At 42.8% G+C, this 18,878-nt stretch overlaps 1 protein-coding gene and 1 long non-coding RNA gene across 2 annotated transcripts in view; one reads left to right on the top strand and one right to left on the bottom strand.

Moving 5' to 3' along the window:
- Positions 1-18,878, bottom strand: part of LOC130357659 (uncharacterized) — a 203,978-nt gene that overhangs the window by 73,685 nt on the left and 111,415 nt on the right. The gene's annotated exons all lie outside the window — the stretch shown is intronic.
- On the top strand, positions 7,891-11,808 carry LOC130357658 (inhibin beta B chain-like). Its single transcript, XM_056560391.1, has 2 exons — positions 7,891-8,292; positions 10,612-11,808. The coding sequence occupies exons 1-2, from the start codon at positions 7,935-7,937 to the stop codon at positions 11,355-11,357; spliced, it is 1,104 nt and encodes a 367-aa protein (XP_056416366.1). The 5' UTR covers positions 7,891-7,934; the 3' UTR covers positions 11,358-11,808.

An 18,878-nucleotide genomic window follows, 5' to 3' on the forward strand; every position in this document is an offset into this window, starting at 1 on the left:
CGGCACCCCGTTTGTAATCAGTCCCCGGAGCGTGTTCGCTCCGGGTCTGATTACCGACGACCACAAGGCCGGCGGAGTGTGAGGTCACGCCTCCGCCCCCGTGTGACGTCACACTCCGCCCCTCAATGCAAGCCTATGGGAGGGGGCATGATTGCTGTCACGCCCCCTCCCATAGGCTTGCATTGAGGGGCGGAGCGTGACATCAAACGGGGGCGGAGGCGTGACGTCACACTCCGCCGGCCTTGTGGTCGTCGGTAATCAGACCCTGAGCGAACACACTCCGGGGACTGATTACAAATGGGGTGCCACATGCATGATCCTGGGGGTCCCCATCGGCGGCACTCCCGCGATCAGGCATCTTATCCCCTATCCTTTGGATAGGGGATAAGATGTGTAAGCACCGGAGAACCCCTTTAAGCTGTGATCCTGCAGCAAGAATCCAAAGAGTGGATGAAGCCATTAAATGCTGGCCATACATCTACATTCTATATGTTTCTTTAGTTGCACAAAAAGAGTTCATGCTCATTTAACTGCTTACTTTGGTGTGTGCATTCTGAGCAGAGACCAGTTACAAGTGGTTTACTATAAGGTTCTGTCCTGGGTCTTGTATTTTTTTAATATGTTCATAAGTAACATAGGTGAAGGTTTGGGAGGTTAGGTTTGCTTCACTGTCAATCGGTGGTATAGCTATAGAGGTCGCAAAGGTCGCCATTGCGACCGGGCTCCATAGGGCCTGAAGGGGAGGCTTGTCGCTGCCAGTACCAGGCCCGGTGCTAGCCTAAACCCCCCCCCCCAAGCCCCACGGCACTAGCTTCTACCACCCCCTTATACCACAATTCCTAAGCACACCATAACGTTGCCAAACCTTACACCCCTCTCCCTCCCCCTGTCAGCGTACGCAGCGCAGGCACGCTCCTAATGCCTGCAGCAACAGCCGTGCGCTCCCTTGTAGTGAGCACAGCGCTGCCCTCCACGCTGATCTTCATGGTGGCTGCAGGTGAGTGAGGAGGGGTTAATTTAATTTGGGGTCTGGAGGAGCGGTGGGGGCTTAATTTTGGGCCTGGAGGGAAGGGGAGGGGGTAACATTTGGTTCCGGAGGAGCAGGGTGTGTATGTATAATATGTGTGTGTACTGTATGTATGTATGATGTGTGTGTATGTACTGTATGTATGGTGTATGTATGATGTGTGTTTGTACTGTATGTATGGTATATGTATGATGTGTGTGTATGTACTGTATGTATAATGTGTGTGATGTGTGTATGTACTCTATGTATGTATGATGTGTGTGTATGTACTGTATGTATGATGTATGAATGATGTGCGTGAACTGTATGTATGTTGTATGAATGATGTGTGTGTATGTATGATGTGTGTATGTATGATGTGTGTATGTACTGAATGTATGGTCTGTGTATGTACTAAAGCAGAAGAAAAATGTCTATCAAGCACTGCAGAGCAATAGGAACCAGCCTACTTTTTCAGGTGATGAGCTGCCGGTGTGACAACCTCTGCTATTGCTGGGAGACTGTGGCGGTGCGGCTTCAATAGTAATATAGAAGATATGAACTTCAAAGCAAGAAACTAAAAGAATCGCACTCACCGTCTATGTAGTCCCAAGATGTTCAAACGTTTATTTCGTTCAAAGGTGAAGCAGCATATACAAAAAAAACGATTCCATGAGGTGGGGAGTGAGAGCAGCCGCTCTCGAGATGCAGGGGCACACAGGTGAGTGGCAACTAGTTTTGCATCAGCCGACGCTTCTTCCGGCCAGGTGTGTATGTACTGTACGTATGGTATATGTATGATGTGTGCGTATGTACTGCATGTAGAGTGTATGTATGATGTGGGTTTATGTACTGTATGTATGATGTGAGTGTGATGTGTATGTACTGTATGTATGATGTATGTATGGTGTGTGTATGTACTGTATGTATGGTGTATGTATAATGTGTGTATGTACTGTATTAGAGATGAGCGAACTTACAGTAAATTCGATTCGTCATGAACTTCTCGTCTCGGCAGTTTATTACTTATCCTGCATAAATTAGTTCAGCTTTCAGGTGCTCCCGTGGGCTGGAAAAGGTGGATACAGTCCTAGGAGACTCTTTCCTAGGACTGTATCCACCTTTTCCAGCCCACCAGAGCACCTGAAAGCTGAACTAATTTATGCAGGATAAGTTCATGACGAATCGAATTTACTGTAAGTTTGCTCATCTCTGTATGTATGATGTATGAATGATGTGTGTAATCAACATGTATGTATAATGTGTGGAAATGTGTGTAAGCTACAAGGATTTATGTATGATGTGTGGAGATGACTTATGTGGGGGCGATCTGGAGGTGGCGGGTGTATGTATGATGTGTTTATGTATATGTATGATGTGTTCGAATGATGTGTATGTATGTATTATGCATGTGTGGGGGGGGGAGGCGGAGTGTGTATGTATGATGTGTGTGTATGTACTGTCTGTATGATATATGAATGATTTTTGTGTGTGTGTATAAATGATAGATGTGTTTAAGCAACATGTGTGTATGATGTGTGGAGAGGTGTATAAACTAGAAGGATGTATGTATGATGTGTGGAGATGTATTATGCGGGGGGATCTGGAGGTGGCGGGTGTATGTATGATGTTTTTATGTATGATGTGCATGTATGATGTGTGTATCTATGTATTATGCATGTGAGGGGACAGAGGCAGCGTATGTATGTATGATGTGTGTATGTACTGTATGATGTATGAATATGTGTGTATGTACTGTATGCATGGTGTATGAATTATTTGTGTGTAAATGTATGAATGATAAATGTGTGTAATCAACATGTATGTATGATCTGTAGAGATGTGTGTAAGCTAGAAGGATGTATATATAATGTGTGGAGATGTATTATGCGGGGGGATCTGGAGGTGGTCGGTGTGTATATGATGTATTTATTTATGATGTGTTTATGTATAATGTATATGTATGTATTATACATGTGTGGGGGGGCGGAGGCTGCATGTGTATGTATGATGTGTGTATGTGCTGTATGTATGATGTATGAATAATGTGTGTATGTACTGTATGTATGATGCATGAATAAAGTGTGCATGAATGGTGTGTGTATGAATGATAGATGTGTGTAAGCAAAATGTATGATGTGTGGAGAGATGTGTGCAAGCTAGAAGGATGTCTGTATGATGTGTGGAGATTTATTATGCGGGGGGATCTGGAGGCTGCGGGTGTATGTATGATACGTGTTTATGATTTATGTATGATGTGCGTGTGTATGTATGTATTATGCATGTGTGTGTGTGTGTGGGGGGGGGGGGTGGAGGTGCCAGGTGTGTGTATGCATGATGTGTGTATGTTTGATAGATGTGTGTCAGCTAGATGTGTGCATGTATGTGTGTGTGTGTGTATTTGTGATGTGTGTATGTATGCTAGATGGATGTATCTATGATGGGTGGATGTATGTGTGGATGTATGATGGATGTGTGCATGATAGATGTGTATATGTATGATAGATGGGTGTATGATGTGTAAATTTATCATACATCTATCATACATACATCATACACACAAATATCATCATGCATACACCAGTCTCATACACATCATACATAAATAATTATTCTGTTCATCAATGTGGGGGCCAGGAGGTGATTGGGTATGGGTCAGACTTTGGGGTCTGGACAGTTGGGCAGGGGAGCCTAGAGTGGCATTCGGGAGTTTGGGGAGGGGGCAGAGGAGCCTGGAGTGGGAGAAGAGGAACATGTAGGAGGACTTATGGGTCTGGGGGGGAAAGGGGGTTTGGAAAAGAGGACCCGGAAGAAGGATAGAGGGGTCTGGAGGAGGACAGGTGTGATTAAGCTAAACTGAGAAGAAACAGTGTTTAACAGTATTAGTATTATTATTATGGAGGGATTATTATATTTGGAAGGTACAGTGTGTGGCAGGGTTATATTCAGAGGGTACAGCATGGTTATTTTTGAGGGTTTATATTCAGGGGTACACTGTGTAGTAGTATTATATCTAGGGGAACAGTGGGTGGCAGTATTACATTCATGGGCACAGTATGGCAGTATTATATTCAGAGGGTATGGTGTGTGGGAGTATTATATTCATAGAGTACAGTGTGTGGCAGGATTATATTCAGAGAGTACAGTGTGTGGTAGGATTGGATTCAAAGGGTACAGCATGTGGCAGTATTATATTCAGAGAGCACAGTGTGTGGCAGTATTATTCAGGGGTACATTAGGTGGCAGTATTATATTCAGGGGGTACAGTAGGTGGCAGTATTATATTCAGGGGGTATAGTAGGAGGCAGTATTATATTCAGGGGGTACAATGGGTGGCAGTATTATATTCAGGAGGTACAGTAGATGGCAGTATTATATTCAGGGTTATAGTAGGAGGCAGTATTATATTCAGGGGCACAGTGGTTGGCAGTATTATATTCAGGGGGTACAGTATTTGGCATGTTTATAATGATTGTTGTCTTCATACAGAGGATGAGGATCTACTGACAAAGTGAGGAGTTAATGATGTCCGGGTGTCAGACTCTGCAGAGAATATGGAGCTGGAAGACGTCCTGGTGTCTGAACTAGATGGAGAAGAAAAGACAAGACAACAGAGAAGACATCACTCAGGTCACTGATATCATTGTGTATTCTCCTGACTGTCCCATCACAGCTGTAGTCACTTGTTAGTTCTGAAGTGATGATGGGTGACGCTGTACCCTAATCTGTGGATCTCCAGCTGTTGCAAACCTACAACTCCCATAATGCCTGAGGCTTTCCAGACATGAGGGGAGTTATAGCTTTTCAACAACTGGAACCAAGGTGATTTTTGGGGGGCTTCCCAACAGTTGGACCCCCACTTGAAAAATGGGCTGCTTATTCTTAAATTCCTGGACCTATGTTTTGTCTATCTGGCCCTGCCTGTTAGTCACTTATATTGTTGTGTCCCATCAGTGCTGTAGTCACTGAGTAAGGGGTCGTCCGGGATTGTGGAAGGGGGTCGTCAGGTGGTAGGGGGGCCCAGGACAATTTTTAGCACCAGGGCCCTGTGGTTTCTAGCAATGCCCCTGCTGCCAATGACACAAAAGTGAACAACACGGAAGTATTTGTAATGTGGAAAATAATTTAACTTTACTATGTAAGTGGTAAAAACAATGGACACTGCAGTTTAGTGTTTCCAAATGTAAAAAAAAAGAGAGAAGGAATCCTCTGTCTTAGTAAAGTATCTGCAGTTTTGTGTTAGTGGAGACTTCAGAAGAGGAGTAAGTAAGAAGAAGGAGTAAGAAGAAGAGTAAGTATATGTAAACCTGTCTGGAATAAACATGTCTACCCTATGATAAAAAATAGGTGGTCCTTTTCTGTAAATATTCTATAATTTTATATTTTTACTTAATGCACCAACTGGTCTCCTTTAAGTTATGTTCCTGTAACATCTCACAACCAGTGCTCTGTTAGACTTACCAGGTACTAGTCCCTTCATCATCCATCACATATTGGACTGGAGTTAACAACCTGCTGCTTTCCATAACTTAAACCGAGTTAAGAACCCCTTGCTAAAAGGAGTTTTTCCATCTTCGAAATTATCCCCTATCCACGGGATAGGGGAAAACTACCTGATCGTGGTGCGTCTGACCTCTGGAGCATCACACAAGTCTCCCTTTAAAAAAAGAGCAGAAAGGGCATGTCTGCGGTCGCTCCTTTCGTTCGCTATGGGAGCTGCTGGAGTTTCCCAAGTACAGCATGCATGACTCGCATTTTATTCTTATAGGTCCAATCCTAACCCTTTCACCATATAGCCCCATGTCTGTAGACCGGATTGTCTTCTTATGCATGGGTTATCCTTCTCATAATTTATAAAGCATGGCTAGAATATATTAAAACTTATGTATACAAAGGTACAAAAGGTAGTCAATATAATGAGATGGGAGAAACAAAAGATTGCATTCTGAAAGGGGTTCATTTCAAATGAATCATCTTAGACTTTGTAGAATTGAGAAGGAATAACATACAATAATAATCCACAAACATGTCACTTTATTATGTGAAATAGGTCTATATATACTTATAGCCATAACAGAAAAAATGAAATGTTACGTATTTACTATGGAGAAAAAAAAGATATAAATCAACTTTGGCAGAAGGTTATACAGATTTATAAATACTTTTTAATCTGACACAGTGCTCTCTGCTGCCACCTCTGTTCTTGTCAGGAACTGTCCAGAGCAGGAGCAAACCAACAGAGCAAACCTCTTTATTCTCCTGCTCTGGACAGTTCTAAGAACAGACAGAGGTGGCAGCAGGGAGCACTGTGTCGGACTGAAAAGAACTACATGACTTCCTCTGGGCCATACAGCAGCTGATAGGTAATGAAAGGCTTAAGTTTTTTACATTTTTAGAAGTCTCTGGTACTAGATGATTTAAACATATTTTATTCTCTCTGAAGTACTACAATTTCCAAAGACTAGTGGCAGCAAGTGAGTTTAAATCCAATTACAATTTATAAAACCAGTGTAGCAATGTCTTTTGGAAAAGATCTCTGGATCCCTCTACCTAAACCCAAAAAAATGATGTTCCAATAACATATTCACATGTTCCTCTCATACTAATGATTTGTAACATGCAGAATAAAATTAGCTTGTAATGTTCTATTTGGGTAATTTTAAATGTTCCCCATCATTTTAGATTTCTGTAAAAAATTTGGAAAAAAATTGGAAAAATTTGAACAAAAGTTTCCAAATCAATTTATACCTACTTACACGACGATACCCCCTTTGCAAAAAAACATGATCCCCTGTACTAAGCCTCATCTACTTGATGAGGGTGGCGCAGATTGGTAAAAAGTTGCAACATTTTCCACAAACCTAATGGTTTGCATAAAAAAGTGCGGTGTGTGCTAGACTTTTGTAAGTTCCCCCCATAGTCTCTTGTGGATCAAGTATATGCAATGTGCAAATGGGTATTGAGCACTGCACATCTGGGCATTTGAGAAAAATACTAATTTTCCTTTATAGCAAAAATGGCATAAAAACCTGTATCTTTTCTTTTTTTTTTTTTTTGCAATACTAGTAATACTCATAATAGTAAATGTGGAAGACTACAGCACCTGAAAACACAGGCATGGTGTCATCATTGTATCGGTCACCGGGACAGATAGACATTTCTGCTGTGTGCACAGGAGATTAAATCCTTACTTATTGCATCATCTGTGGATACCACATCCCTGCCCTAGGACAAGTACCTTGTTCTCCACGTGGCTATTAGTTTGGAAAAGGAGGGAGACTGTAAATAAAAGAGGAGGGTGAAGCAATGAATAGAGAATAAGAGGGCAGTGCCTTCCAAATGTCGGACCGTGCCAAAAGGGCAAATAATATTTAACACTATGTGTAAAAGCTTTATGAGAGCTGCAAGCACCAAGGGGAGGAGGAGGAGCGTGTAATTACGAGCTGCAGTATATAGGGCAGTGTAACATGAGGGAGAGGTTTAGAGGAATTCAATCATTACCTGTTCTGCTACAATAGCTACACATTGAAGGGATCCTGACTGACTCCTAGGCCCTTCCCTGTATCTCAGCTGAAAATCTCTGCATCTGTAAGTAGCATCTAAATTTACATTTTCACTTATTGAGTGCCTTATGAGAGAAAAGTCAGGTCAGGACTGATGTCTATCTTCAAGATCCACCTGGAGCTCTAGTACTGCAATTCTGTATCTCTGACCTATCATCTGACAGGGGGTGTCTTGGAGTTAATCCCAGACTCAATAGCCACATGACAGCTAATGCTGGACCAGATCTCTAATAAAAGCAGGATGCTGGCTGTACAGGACCCACAACTGGGGCAGAGCTGAAGAAAGTCTTGGAGAAAGAGACTTGAGACACTTGAGTCAACCTCAGCCAACTTTCTTTTTCTGCTTTTCAAGAACCTATCTTGTAATGGCTTTAAGAACCCACAAAGAAGGCATCTGTTTTTATCTGCTTACCCTGCTAGGTGCTTGGGCAGCTTCTACCCAGACTGGAGGTAGAAAGTCTGAATGCCCATCCTGTGGGGTACAAGACAAAGAGGCCATGATGGAGATGGCCAAGCAACAGATACTGCAGAAATTACATCTAAAGGAAAGGCCAAACATCACACACCCCATTCCTAGAGCGGCAGTGGTCAATGCTCTACGCAGACTGCATCTAACAAAGCCTAGAATGGAAGGTCTTTTTGGGTCTCCAAGCTGGGACAGCAATAGTGAGAATTATGAGACAGAGCAACAAAGTTATGAGATCATCAGCTTTGCCGAATCAGGTAAGAAATTATGTATACTCCTACTTTAAAACATAGAAAAATAGATTTTTTTTATGGATAAATGAGCAATATCATTAGGACATGTGCAATAATGTCATAGAAGATAATTAAAATTTCTAATAGTAATAGCAATATAGTAGTATAAATGCAATAACTGCAATAACTCCAAATGTAGTAAGATACAAAAGAATAAATATATTCCAGGATAAACTGCAAATAGGGGTTAAGCAAAACACATATACATTAATGCAGAAAGCTGCTATAGATTCTAATATATATATATATATATATATATATATATATATATATATATATATATATATATAACATTATTTTCTAATATATTACATCTGTAATCTGTGGTATAAGGATGACCTGTCAACCCGATCTGCTAGTGGATGTAGCACACAGTACAGCAGACTATGACGTACCAAACATCCAGACACAACACTGTACAGCACAGGTCAAGCTGCACTATGAGGCCGTACTAGGGGATCTATTTACTTAGTGCTATTCTCTCAACTCAAAAGACTTTAGTTTATAATGAACCTAATTAAAAATCCTGACTAGTTTTATATAAAACTATAAAAGTGTCCAAATACTCTGTAAAGCAGAAGCTTATACTGGGCTATGAGCTCCAGTACATTTGTCGAGACACGTTTTCTTCAAATTTCATTATAATGGATAGCAGTGCTTTTTAAGTTTCTATTTTATGCCTGTAATTTGATGGCCAAACAAACAGCAGTGACATCTAATGGACATAGTAGGGTCTGCACTATAGAGCATTTAAAGAGTAAGAGCAGAAAAAAACTAATGTTAAGCTGTAAAGAAAATGTAATGCAATAATACTGGAGCATTGGACTTGATATGGCAGAAATAGGAGCTGGGTGAGCCTTTCACCCCCCGTGCACCCCGGTTGATCTCCTGACACCATAACCAAGTGCAATGTATGCAGAGAGTAGAGAAAAGAGTGTATGTACGTAGAAAATACTAAGAGCAATGATGCAACATTATAATCTACCTCCAGGTACGACATTGGAGTTAAAAGAAATAGGTCCTGTATTTATTTTTGTGGAGAGGGTGTGATGTGGGCAGATAGAATAACCCTAGGGGCAGATGTCATTAACCCCTTGTGTTTGTGACGCCAGGGCATGGTTTAACTGCTTTACCACCCGAAGTTAGGCCGCTGGATCCTTGGCTAGGCACGGGGGCAAATAATGACTCTGACTCCAAGTTTTTGAACAATGGCAGCTGTACTGTGTCAGACAGATGTAACAGTCTTGGCTAGGCCCACAGAGGTGACCAGTGACTTCTGAGACCACAGGGCTTGCTGGGACTTATGGTGGACTGGGACAATTTGCTGCAGAGCCACGCTGACTTGGGACAGACTATACCCCGTTTGTAGCTCACCAGGTTTTGACTTGGACCTGGGGGGATAGTGGGCTTGTGGATCCGTGGCTGTGTGGTAGACAGGCCTTTTCTGGACTCCAGACACACTCTGACAGGACTTGACCTTACTACAACTCAGCTAAGCAGAAAGAGAGTGAGCTAGCTCCACCCAGGGCTTATATGGGGGAGATTCTAAGGGGTCCCATAGGTCACATGGTCACTGGTACCTTCCTGGGTTACAACCACATGACAACCAGTCTTAAAGACATAACACATTTTATATTCAATACACTATACAACTCTGGCACTTAGAAATATACATAGGGTACAGGTGCAAGGGGGGGGGGTCAGGGGTCACTGTATGGAGGCTTCCTGACAGGGCAGCAAGGGTACAAGGGTGCAACTCCTGTACTGGGCCACCACATTTTATCAAACTCACACAAAGCACACTGAGGGTGCCTTCACTCTATGTCTTTGCCATCCATGGCATAAATACGTCGGGTAAATGTTGGAATAGGATGCTGACCTATACGTGTACGGAGAGGCAAAGGCCCCATTGATTCCAATGGCCCGAACATAGTCAGCTAGTGCCTATGACCAGGTCATTGTTAGAGGGTATACAAGTTTTTTCTTGCACTCCAAAAAGCTGCAATACATGATTTTCAGTCTGAGACAAAACTTATATATGCTCAGAAAATGACCCTAACATAGTCACTAGCTGACTGTGTTTGGGCAATTAAAAGCAATGAAGCCCATGCCTCTTTGTGCAGGATTTCATCACATTTTGACATTTTCTGAGGTATCCATGCCACAGAGGGCACAAATATGGTTTAAAAGCACCATAGGGGTAATTTTTAACAGAATTTAAGATGAAGTGAAATAATGTTGCCATAATGACATTTCTTGATGAAACATTTTTTTTTTCTACAGAAAACTATAACAAGTCCAGAACATCTCTGACTTTCCAGTTTACCAGAGATAATGAACAAGATGTCCATGTTCTGCAAGCCCATCTCTGGGTCTACTTCAAGGCCAACAGAACGACCCAGGCCAATCAGACTGTTAGACTATATTTGGTGCAAGAGTCCGAAAGTGAACGTATTTTACTAAATGAGAAACATCTCGAGCCAAGGTGGACTGGCTGGCAAACATTTCCATTGAGGCAAATGCTGCAGACATTCTTTGATGAAGGGAATAAAAGCTTAAAACTAGAACTTGATTGTGAGAGATGCGAGAACATGCCTGCCATTCTCAATACCAATGATTCCTTCCAACCATTTCTCGTAGCACAAGCAAAGGTACGAGAGCAAAGCCACCATGCTTCCAAAAGAAGTCTCAAATGTGACCAGAATTCTAACCTTTGCTGCAGAAAAGACTATTATGTAGAATTTAAGGACATTGGATGGAATGATTGGATTATAAAACCTGAAGGATACCAAATAAACTATTGCATGGGCCTTTGTCCAATGCACATGGCTGGGGCACCTGGCATGGCCGCCTCATTCCATACCACAGTCTTCAATCTCATTAAAGCTAACAATATCCAAACAGCAGTCAGTTCCTGTTGTGTTCCAACAAAAAGAAGACCTCTATCCATGCTTTATTTTGATAGAAATAACAACATTGTAAAGACTGACATACCTGATATGATTGTGGAGGCATGTGGATGTAGCTAAAGTCACCATTATAAGTGAATTAGCTTCCAAACCACACATGAGGTCTTGACGATTAACATGTGGCTTTATAATACTTGACAACTGGATGATTCTTCTTATGAATGCATAACACTGAAATACTGTACACATCTGAAAGATTCTGAAAAAGTGGCCCTTCATTTTCAGAATTGGCCTGAAAAACGATTGCTTGCTTAAAGCCGAACTTTTCTTCTGAGACATTTTGATACTTGAGGCTCAGACCACCACACATACTAGTTTTTTATGTACACGCTATTCTTCCAATAGCAATATGATCAATGTAATGAACACTACCAAAGATTACGCACCCAACATTCTAAAGGAAGAAAGACTTCAAGAATCTATCCAGTTTTTTCTAGCATCTTGTTACAGAATAAATGTGCCAAAATTAAAATCTGAAAAGAGGAAATGAAACCTTCAGAGACATTTTACATCAAACTGCTGTGTCACTTTATGAAAACTGAATGTCACTATTAAGTCCTTATCTGTCTTTTTCCATGCACCTTCCAGATTAACACAACTAACTTGTATTGTATTTTATACTATATTTCTATATTATTATTATTTTTGTTACTTTATACTGTTTATTAAACAAATATAAAACTAAGAAAATGTGCTGTCATCAAATTAATTCTTTATTAATAAATTATAGTACTAACAGTAGAGACTACAAATATACAACACGTACCGAATTCAAAGAGATTATAGACTCTGGCCATCATGTAAGCCCCATCTAAAGTCATGTGTGGCTTTCAAACATTTGTACACTTATAAATAATGCAAAACATTGCAGTGCGCTACTCACAACATCTAAGGCCAGGTTCACAGCACAATTTGTGCCTCCAAGGTATGGGTACATCTGCATAATCTCAAAATTGGCTGCTGTCCTCTTATCGGTACAGGCCCCATTCAGTTCACTGACCCAGTTTGGGTCATTTTCCAACGTATCAGAGTTTTGGCTCGGACTTAAAAAAGTGCGGTTTGTTGTACTTTTCAATCCCACAATCCCAGTCAAACCTCAGATACACTTTGAAATTGACCCGAACTTAACCCATTAAGGACCCAGGCCATTTTCACCTTAAGGACCAGAGCATTTTTTGCACTGTCACTTTAAGCATTAATAACTCTGGGATGCTTTTACTTTTCATTCTGATTGCGAGAGAGTTTTTTCTACTTTATGTCAGTGGTAAATTTTTGTTGATACTTGCATCATTTCTTGGCAAAAAATTCAAAATTTGATGAAAATTTTGAAAATGTAGCATTTTTTTTTTTTACTTTGAAACACTCTGCTTATAAGGAAAATAGGCATAATAAATAACTAATATATTGATTCACATATGTCTACTTTATATTTTCATCATAAAGTTGACATGTTTTTACTTTTGGAAGACATCAGAGGGCTTCAAAGTTCAGCAGCAATTTTCCAATTTTTCTCAAAATTTTCAAAATTGGAATTTTTCAGGCACCAGTTCAGTTTTGAAGTGGACTTGAAGGGCCTTCATATTAGCAATACTCGATAAATGACCCCATTATAAAAACCACACCCCCAAAGTATTCAAAATGACATTCAGAAAGTGTGTTAACCCTTTAGGTGTTTTACAGGAATAGCAGCAAAGTGAAGGAGAAAATTCAAAATCTTTATTTTTTTACTCTCGCATGTTCTTGTAGACCCAGTTTTTGAAATTTTACAAGGGGTAAAAGGAGAAAAAGCCCCACAAAATTTGTAACCCAATTTCTCTCAAGTAAGGAAATACCTCATATATGTATGTAAAGTGTTCGGCGGGCACAGTACAAAGCTCAGAAGGGAAGGGAATGGAAGGCAATGGGATTTTGGAGAGTCAGTTTTTCTGAAATGGTTTTTGGGGGGCATGTCACCTTTAGGAAGCCCCTATGGTGCCAGAACAGTAAAAAAAATGACCAACATGGCATATTATTTTGGAAACTGCACCCTTCATGGAACATAACAAGGGGTCAGTGAGCCTTAACACCCCACAGGTGTTTGGCAACTTTGAGTTAAAGTCGGATGTGTAAATGAAAAATTCGATTTTTTTCACAAAAATGCTGGTGGTGCCAGAACAGTGGTCCCCCCCCCCCCACACACACACACACATGTGACCCCATTTTGGAAAATACACCCCTCACAGAATTTGACAGATCGTTGGAACAGTGGGCTGTGGAAATGAAAAATTTAATTTTTCATTTTCACTGACCACTGTTCCAAAACTTTTTAAGACAACTGTGCAGTGTAAAAGCACACTGCACCCCTTCTGTGAGGGGTGTAGTTTCCAAAATGGGGTCACATGTGGGGGGGTCCACTGTTCTGGCACTATGGGGGCTTTGTAAACACACATGGCCTTCAATTTCAGACACATTCTCTCTCCAAAAGCCCAATGGCACTCCTTCTCTTCTGAGCATTGTAGTTCACCCGCAGAGCACTTTGCATCCACATATGGTGTATGTTCTTACTCAAAAGAAATGAGGATACAAATTGTGGGGGGCTTTTTTTCTAGTCTCCCTTTTGAAAATGAAAAATGTAGGGTAACACCAGCATTTTGGTGAAAAAAATAAATTATCTTCATTTTCACATCCAACTTTAACGAAAATTCATCAAACACCAGTGGGGTGTTAAGGCTCACTATACCCCTTATTACATTCTGTGAAAGGTGTAGTTTCCAAAATGGGGTCACATGTGGGTATTTATTGATTTGCATTTATGTTGTGCGCCCACAGATCACTTTACACCCACATATGGGTAATTTCCGTACTCGGGAGAAATTGCATTACAAATTTTGAAGGTCTTTTTTTCCTTTTACTGTTTGTGAAAATTAAAACTATGGGGCAACACCAGCATGCTAGTGTAAACATTTTTTTTTTTTTTACATTAACATGCTGGTGTAGACCCCAACTTTACCTTTTCATAAGGGGTGAAAGGAGAAAAAGTCCCCCAAAATGTGTAACGTAATTTATTGTTTTGCATTTATGTTAGAACCACTGTAAAATCAGCCACCCCTGTGCAAATCATCAATTTAGACCTCAAATGTACATAGTGCGCTCCCACTCCTGAGCCTTGTTGTGCGCCCACAGATCACTTTACACCCACAAATGGGGCAATTCCCTACTCAGGAGAAATTGCATTACAAATTTTGGGGGTGTTTTTTCCTTTTACCGCTTGGGAAAATAAAAGTATGGGGCAACACCAGCATGTTATTGTAAAAAATAAAAAAAAAATTACACTAACATGCTGGTATAGATCCCAACTTTTCCTTTTCATAAGGGGTAAAAGGAGAAAAAGACCCCCATAATTTGTAACACAATTTCTCCTGAGTACGGAAATACCCCATATGTGGCACTAAACTGTTGCCTTGAAATACGACAGGGCTCCAAAGCTAGAGAGGGCCATGCACATTTGAGGACTATAATGGGGATTTGCATCTGCCACCAAAATACCGTACAGTAGTATTTCCCAAACAGGGTGCCTCCAGCTGTTGCAAACTCCCAGCATGCCTTGACATTCACATGGGGGGGGGGGGACACCTCCAGCTGTTGCAAAATTACAACTTCCAGCATGCACTGACCGACCATATATGCTGGGAGTTGTAGTTATGCAACAGCTGAAGGCACATTGGTTGCGTAACACTGAGTTTGCTACTTAACTCAGTGTTTCGCAACCAGTGTGCCTCCAGCTGTTGCAAAACTAGAACTCCCAACATGTACAGTCTCTCAGTGCATACTGGGAGTTGTAGTTTTGCAATAGCTGGAGGCACACTGGTTGTGAAACACTGAGGACACAAACTCTGTTTCACAACCAATGTGTCTCCAGCTGTTGCAAAACTGCAACGCTCAGCATGCATTGACAGTCGAAGGGCATGCTGAGAGCTGTACTTTTGCAACAGCTGGAGGCACACTGTTACAACTCACAACATGCCCTTTGGTAGTCTGTGCATGTTGGGAGTTGTAGTTATGCAACAACTGGATGCACACTTTTTCATAGAAAAAAATGTGCCTCCAGCTGTTGCATAACGACAACCCCCCAGCATGCACAGACTACCAAAGGGCATGCTGGGAGTTGTAGTGTGAACTCCAGCTGTTGCAAAACTACAATCCCAGCATGCCCTTTGGCTGTGCATGCTGAGAGTTGTTGCTTAGCAACAGCAGGAGGCAAAAAGGTCTCAAGTCCTGCTGTATCCTGCCGCCAAGACCACCCCCGATGCTGCCACCGTTCCTGCCGCCGAGACTGCCCCCGCCGCTTCTGAGGGGACCCCCACCGGACCAGGGAGAGGTAGGAGACCCCCACTGGCCCCGATGGCCGCCCCGATCGCCGCCCAGCAGGGCACTGATTGGTCGGTCGTTCCGACCGATCAATCACATGATCGTGAGGTGGCACCCGTGCCACCTCACTCCTGCTGGGTAAGAGTGAATGGGGCTATCTTGGACAGTCCCATTAACCCTTTTATTCCAGGTCACCGGGTCACCAGAGACCCGATTTACCCAGAATTGCTGCAAATCACCGGTCTGAATTGCACGGGGTGTCTGCTGGTAGATATCGGCAGTCGCCCGGTGAGCGACGGGGACCAAAATTCGGATGGGCGTACAGGTAAGCCCTGGGTCCCTAAGTGGTTAAACACTTGCTAACCACGTTTGGGTCATTAAACTGAATGGGGCTTGTGCCAATCCGGACACAGTCAGCAGCAGATTTTGAATTTTTGCCTCCATATCCGTATCTTAGAGTTATGAACCGTGATGTGAACGTAGAGAGGAGCAGGATCGCTTCCATGTGAAGGTTCTCAGAGTACAGTGTGAAATGGCAGCCAGTAGGATCGTGCTCACCTGGTATGGTTGTGCAGTCTACAGGCACAACACTGACAATTCACAAAAAGAATGAATGAACGAACAGCTGCAGCGGCTTCCCATGCTGGATCACCGGCGTGCACAACAGGAATCAAAGGCAAGGAGGAAATTGGAAGCTTAGTGACGCACTGCTAGTTAGTGTTGCAGGACCTGCGGGTCACGTGATACGTTCCAAAGACTCTATGGTTTCTGTGTATAGGACCTTTGGAGGTCCTATACACAGAAACCAAAGAGTCTTTGGAACGCATCACGTGACCTGCAGGTCCTGCGACACTAACTAGCAGCGCGTCACCAAGCTTCCAACTTCCTCCTTGCCTTTGATTCCTGTGATGTGAACGTAACCTAATGCTGTCTGGCGTTTTCCCATTGTTCCTCCATGGATGTCCTCTCACACTGACATTATTGCATATACCTGATTAAGGTTTAAATGCACACATTTTGTGTATTTAGAGCAAAAAGAAAGCACTCCAGCTCACCCCCCGTAGCCTCTCCACGACCCGGACTGTGCAAGGCGGGCCGTCCAAGGTACAGCAATGGAAAACACATGGATGTCAAGTGCAGACCTCGTGTAGAATAAATTTTTATTGTTTAAAAGCCAAAGTCAGGATACATTTGTAATGCGTTTCAGGTGCGTTTTCTGCACCCTTAATTGTACATGAAACACGTACGATTAAGGATGCGGAAAACTCACCTGAAACGCATTACAGCTGTATCCTGAATTACTCAGCACGAGGTCTGCACTGAACATCCCTGTGTTTTCTATTTTGTGTATTTGTATGTAAATGTTCCCTTCAGTAGGTGATATTACCCTATAGGTTGTTGTATTACAATTTCCATACAGATCTGTTATATAGCCTGCTATACATCTATACTTTACCTCTGGCAGCCAATGTGCATGGGGTCATGCAAGCACCCATATTCACCCTCATACTATGGTTCCCTTTACATGGGCAGACTTCATGATATGAGTGCCAATCGAGGCTCAAAAAAGAAACCTCTATACGGCTCCATTATTTTAAGTGAGGGGCTGTACAGATGATCACTGTATTGTTCATGTGATCGTTCACTGACATTATTCGTGGGCCATGAGATAGAGAAAGAGGGGTGATTGAATGCCTAAGGAAGAGGGAAGCCTGTGACTATACCACAAGAGGGTGGTGTACATTAAAGCACACCTTAAATATCACAGAAAATGTTATGCTTATTTATGTTACTATCTAGGTCATGAAGAGGCTTTCTTTTTTATGTGTTTAGCCTCTGTATTTGGCTCACAAATCCCTTTGATCTGCTGCTCACTCATTCTGACGTCCACTGCTCAGGAAAGGGCATGTCCGAGGCAAGCACTGAATCCATCCTTACTCACCATGCATTCACATCCTCCCTGTCTGCTGAGTCTGCTGTGCTGTGCTGGGTCTCTTCATTCAGTCACTGCAGGCTGCTCTATTACCCCCTCCTATGTTTTCAGACAGAAGTCTGATAGACAGAACAGGAGTGAGCACAGAGGAGTGCTGCACAGGATTTTGTAGCTAGACAGGATTATGTTCTGGATTTTTTTATAAAATATATTAGAAACGTTAATGTTAATATAAAAATGTTTTTGATTCTGAAGGGGCCCATTTAAATTTAAAGACAAACTGCCAAACACGCATTTGATAGTTTGTCAGGAGATTGCTGGCCCTATTACACAGGACAATATTGGTCTGTTTTTCGAATAGGGCCCTTAGGTGTTAGAGCCACCCATAAAGGTGCGAGGGTATTGTATACAAGTGGCCACTGCCTTTTTGACTACTGACATGCATACATCGTTGTCAGGATCCGGACTGGTATTCAGCGAGGACATGGGTAGTGGATCCTCTGTGTCAGTGGGGTGATGGCGTTGGCCATACCAGGGGAACGGAGTCTAAGGGGTTACTGGTTTTCACCAGAGCCCGCCGCGAAGCGGGATGGACTTGCAGTGGCAGGTAACCCCCAGGTCGTTCCACCCGATAGCGACTCAACCCCAGCTGACAGCTGAGACCAGCGTGGTACACAGGGACAAGGTAAGAGCAAGGTCGGACGTAGCAGAAGGTCAGGGCAGGCAGCAAGAGTCGTAGTCAGGTGCAACAGCAGAAGGTCTGGGTACACAGGCTTGGGAACACACTAAACGCTTTCACAGGGTACAAGGCAACAAGATCCGGCAAGGACAGGAAGGGGAAGTGGGTTTATATATACATAGCACAGGTGCAGGTACTGATTGGGCCAGGCACCAATCAATGGTGCACTGGCCCTTTAAATCTCAGAGAGCCGGCGCTCGCGCGCCCTAGAGAGCGGGGCCGCGTGCGCCGGGAATGAACAGCCAGAGGAGGGCAGGTGAGGCGATTGGGATGCGACCCGCGGGCGGGCGCGTCCCACTACGCGGATCGCATCCCCACCGGTGACACCAGTGCAGCGCTCCCGGTCAGCGGGTCTGACCGGGGCGCTGCACAGAGACGAACGCCGCGAGCGCTCCGGGGAGGAGCAGGGACCCGGAGCGCTCGGCGTAACAATCGTCTATCCAGTTTCCCTGATGATCCATTAAAGGGTGAAATGCTGCATTGGAAACACATTTGTTAGTGTTTTTCTATGCACTTTATGTTTAGCACCTTATCCTCAGGCTCAATATACACAGGGGCATCC

Source organism: Hyla sarda, chromosome 2 (genome assembly GCF_029499605.1).
Source record: "Hyla sarda isolate aHylSar1 chromosome 2, aHylSar1.hap1, whole genome shotgun sequence".
Taxonomy (NCBI): Eukaryota; Metazoa; Chordata; class Amphibia; order Anura; family Hylidae; genus Hyla; species Hyla sarda.

Excerpts from the sequence above, each read along its gene's own strand:
- LOC130357658 (XM_056560391.1), top strand. The coding sequence starts at position 7,935 with ATGGCTTTAAGAACCCACAAAGAAGGCATCTGTTTTTATCTGCTTACC. Across the intron at positions 8,293-10,611 it reads CATCAGCTTTGCCGAATCAG|AAAACTATAACAAGTCCAGA; the intron begins GTAAGAAATTAT and ends TTTTTTCTACAG.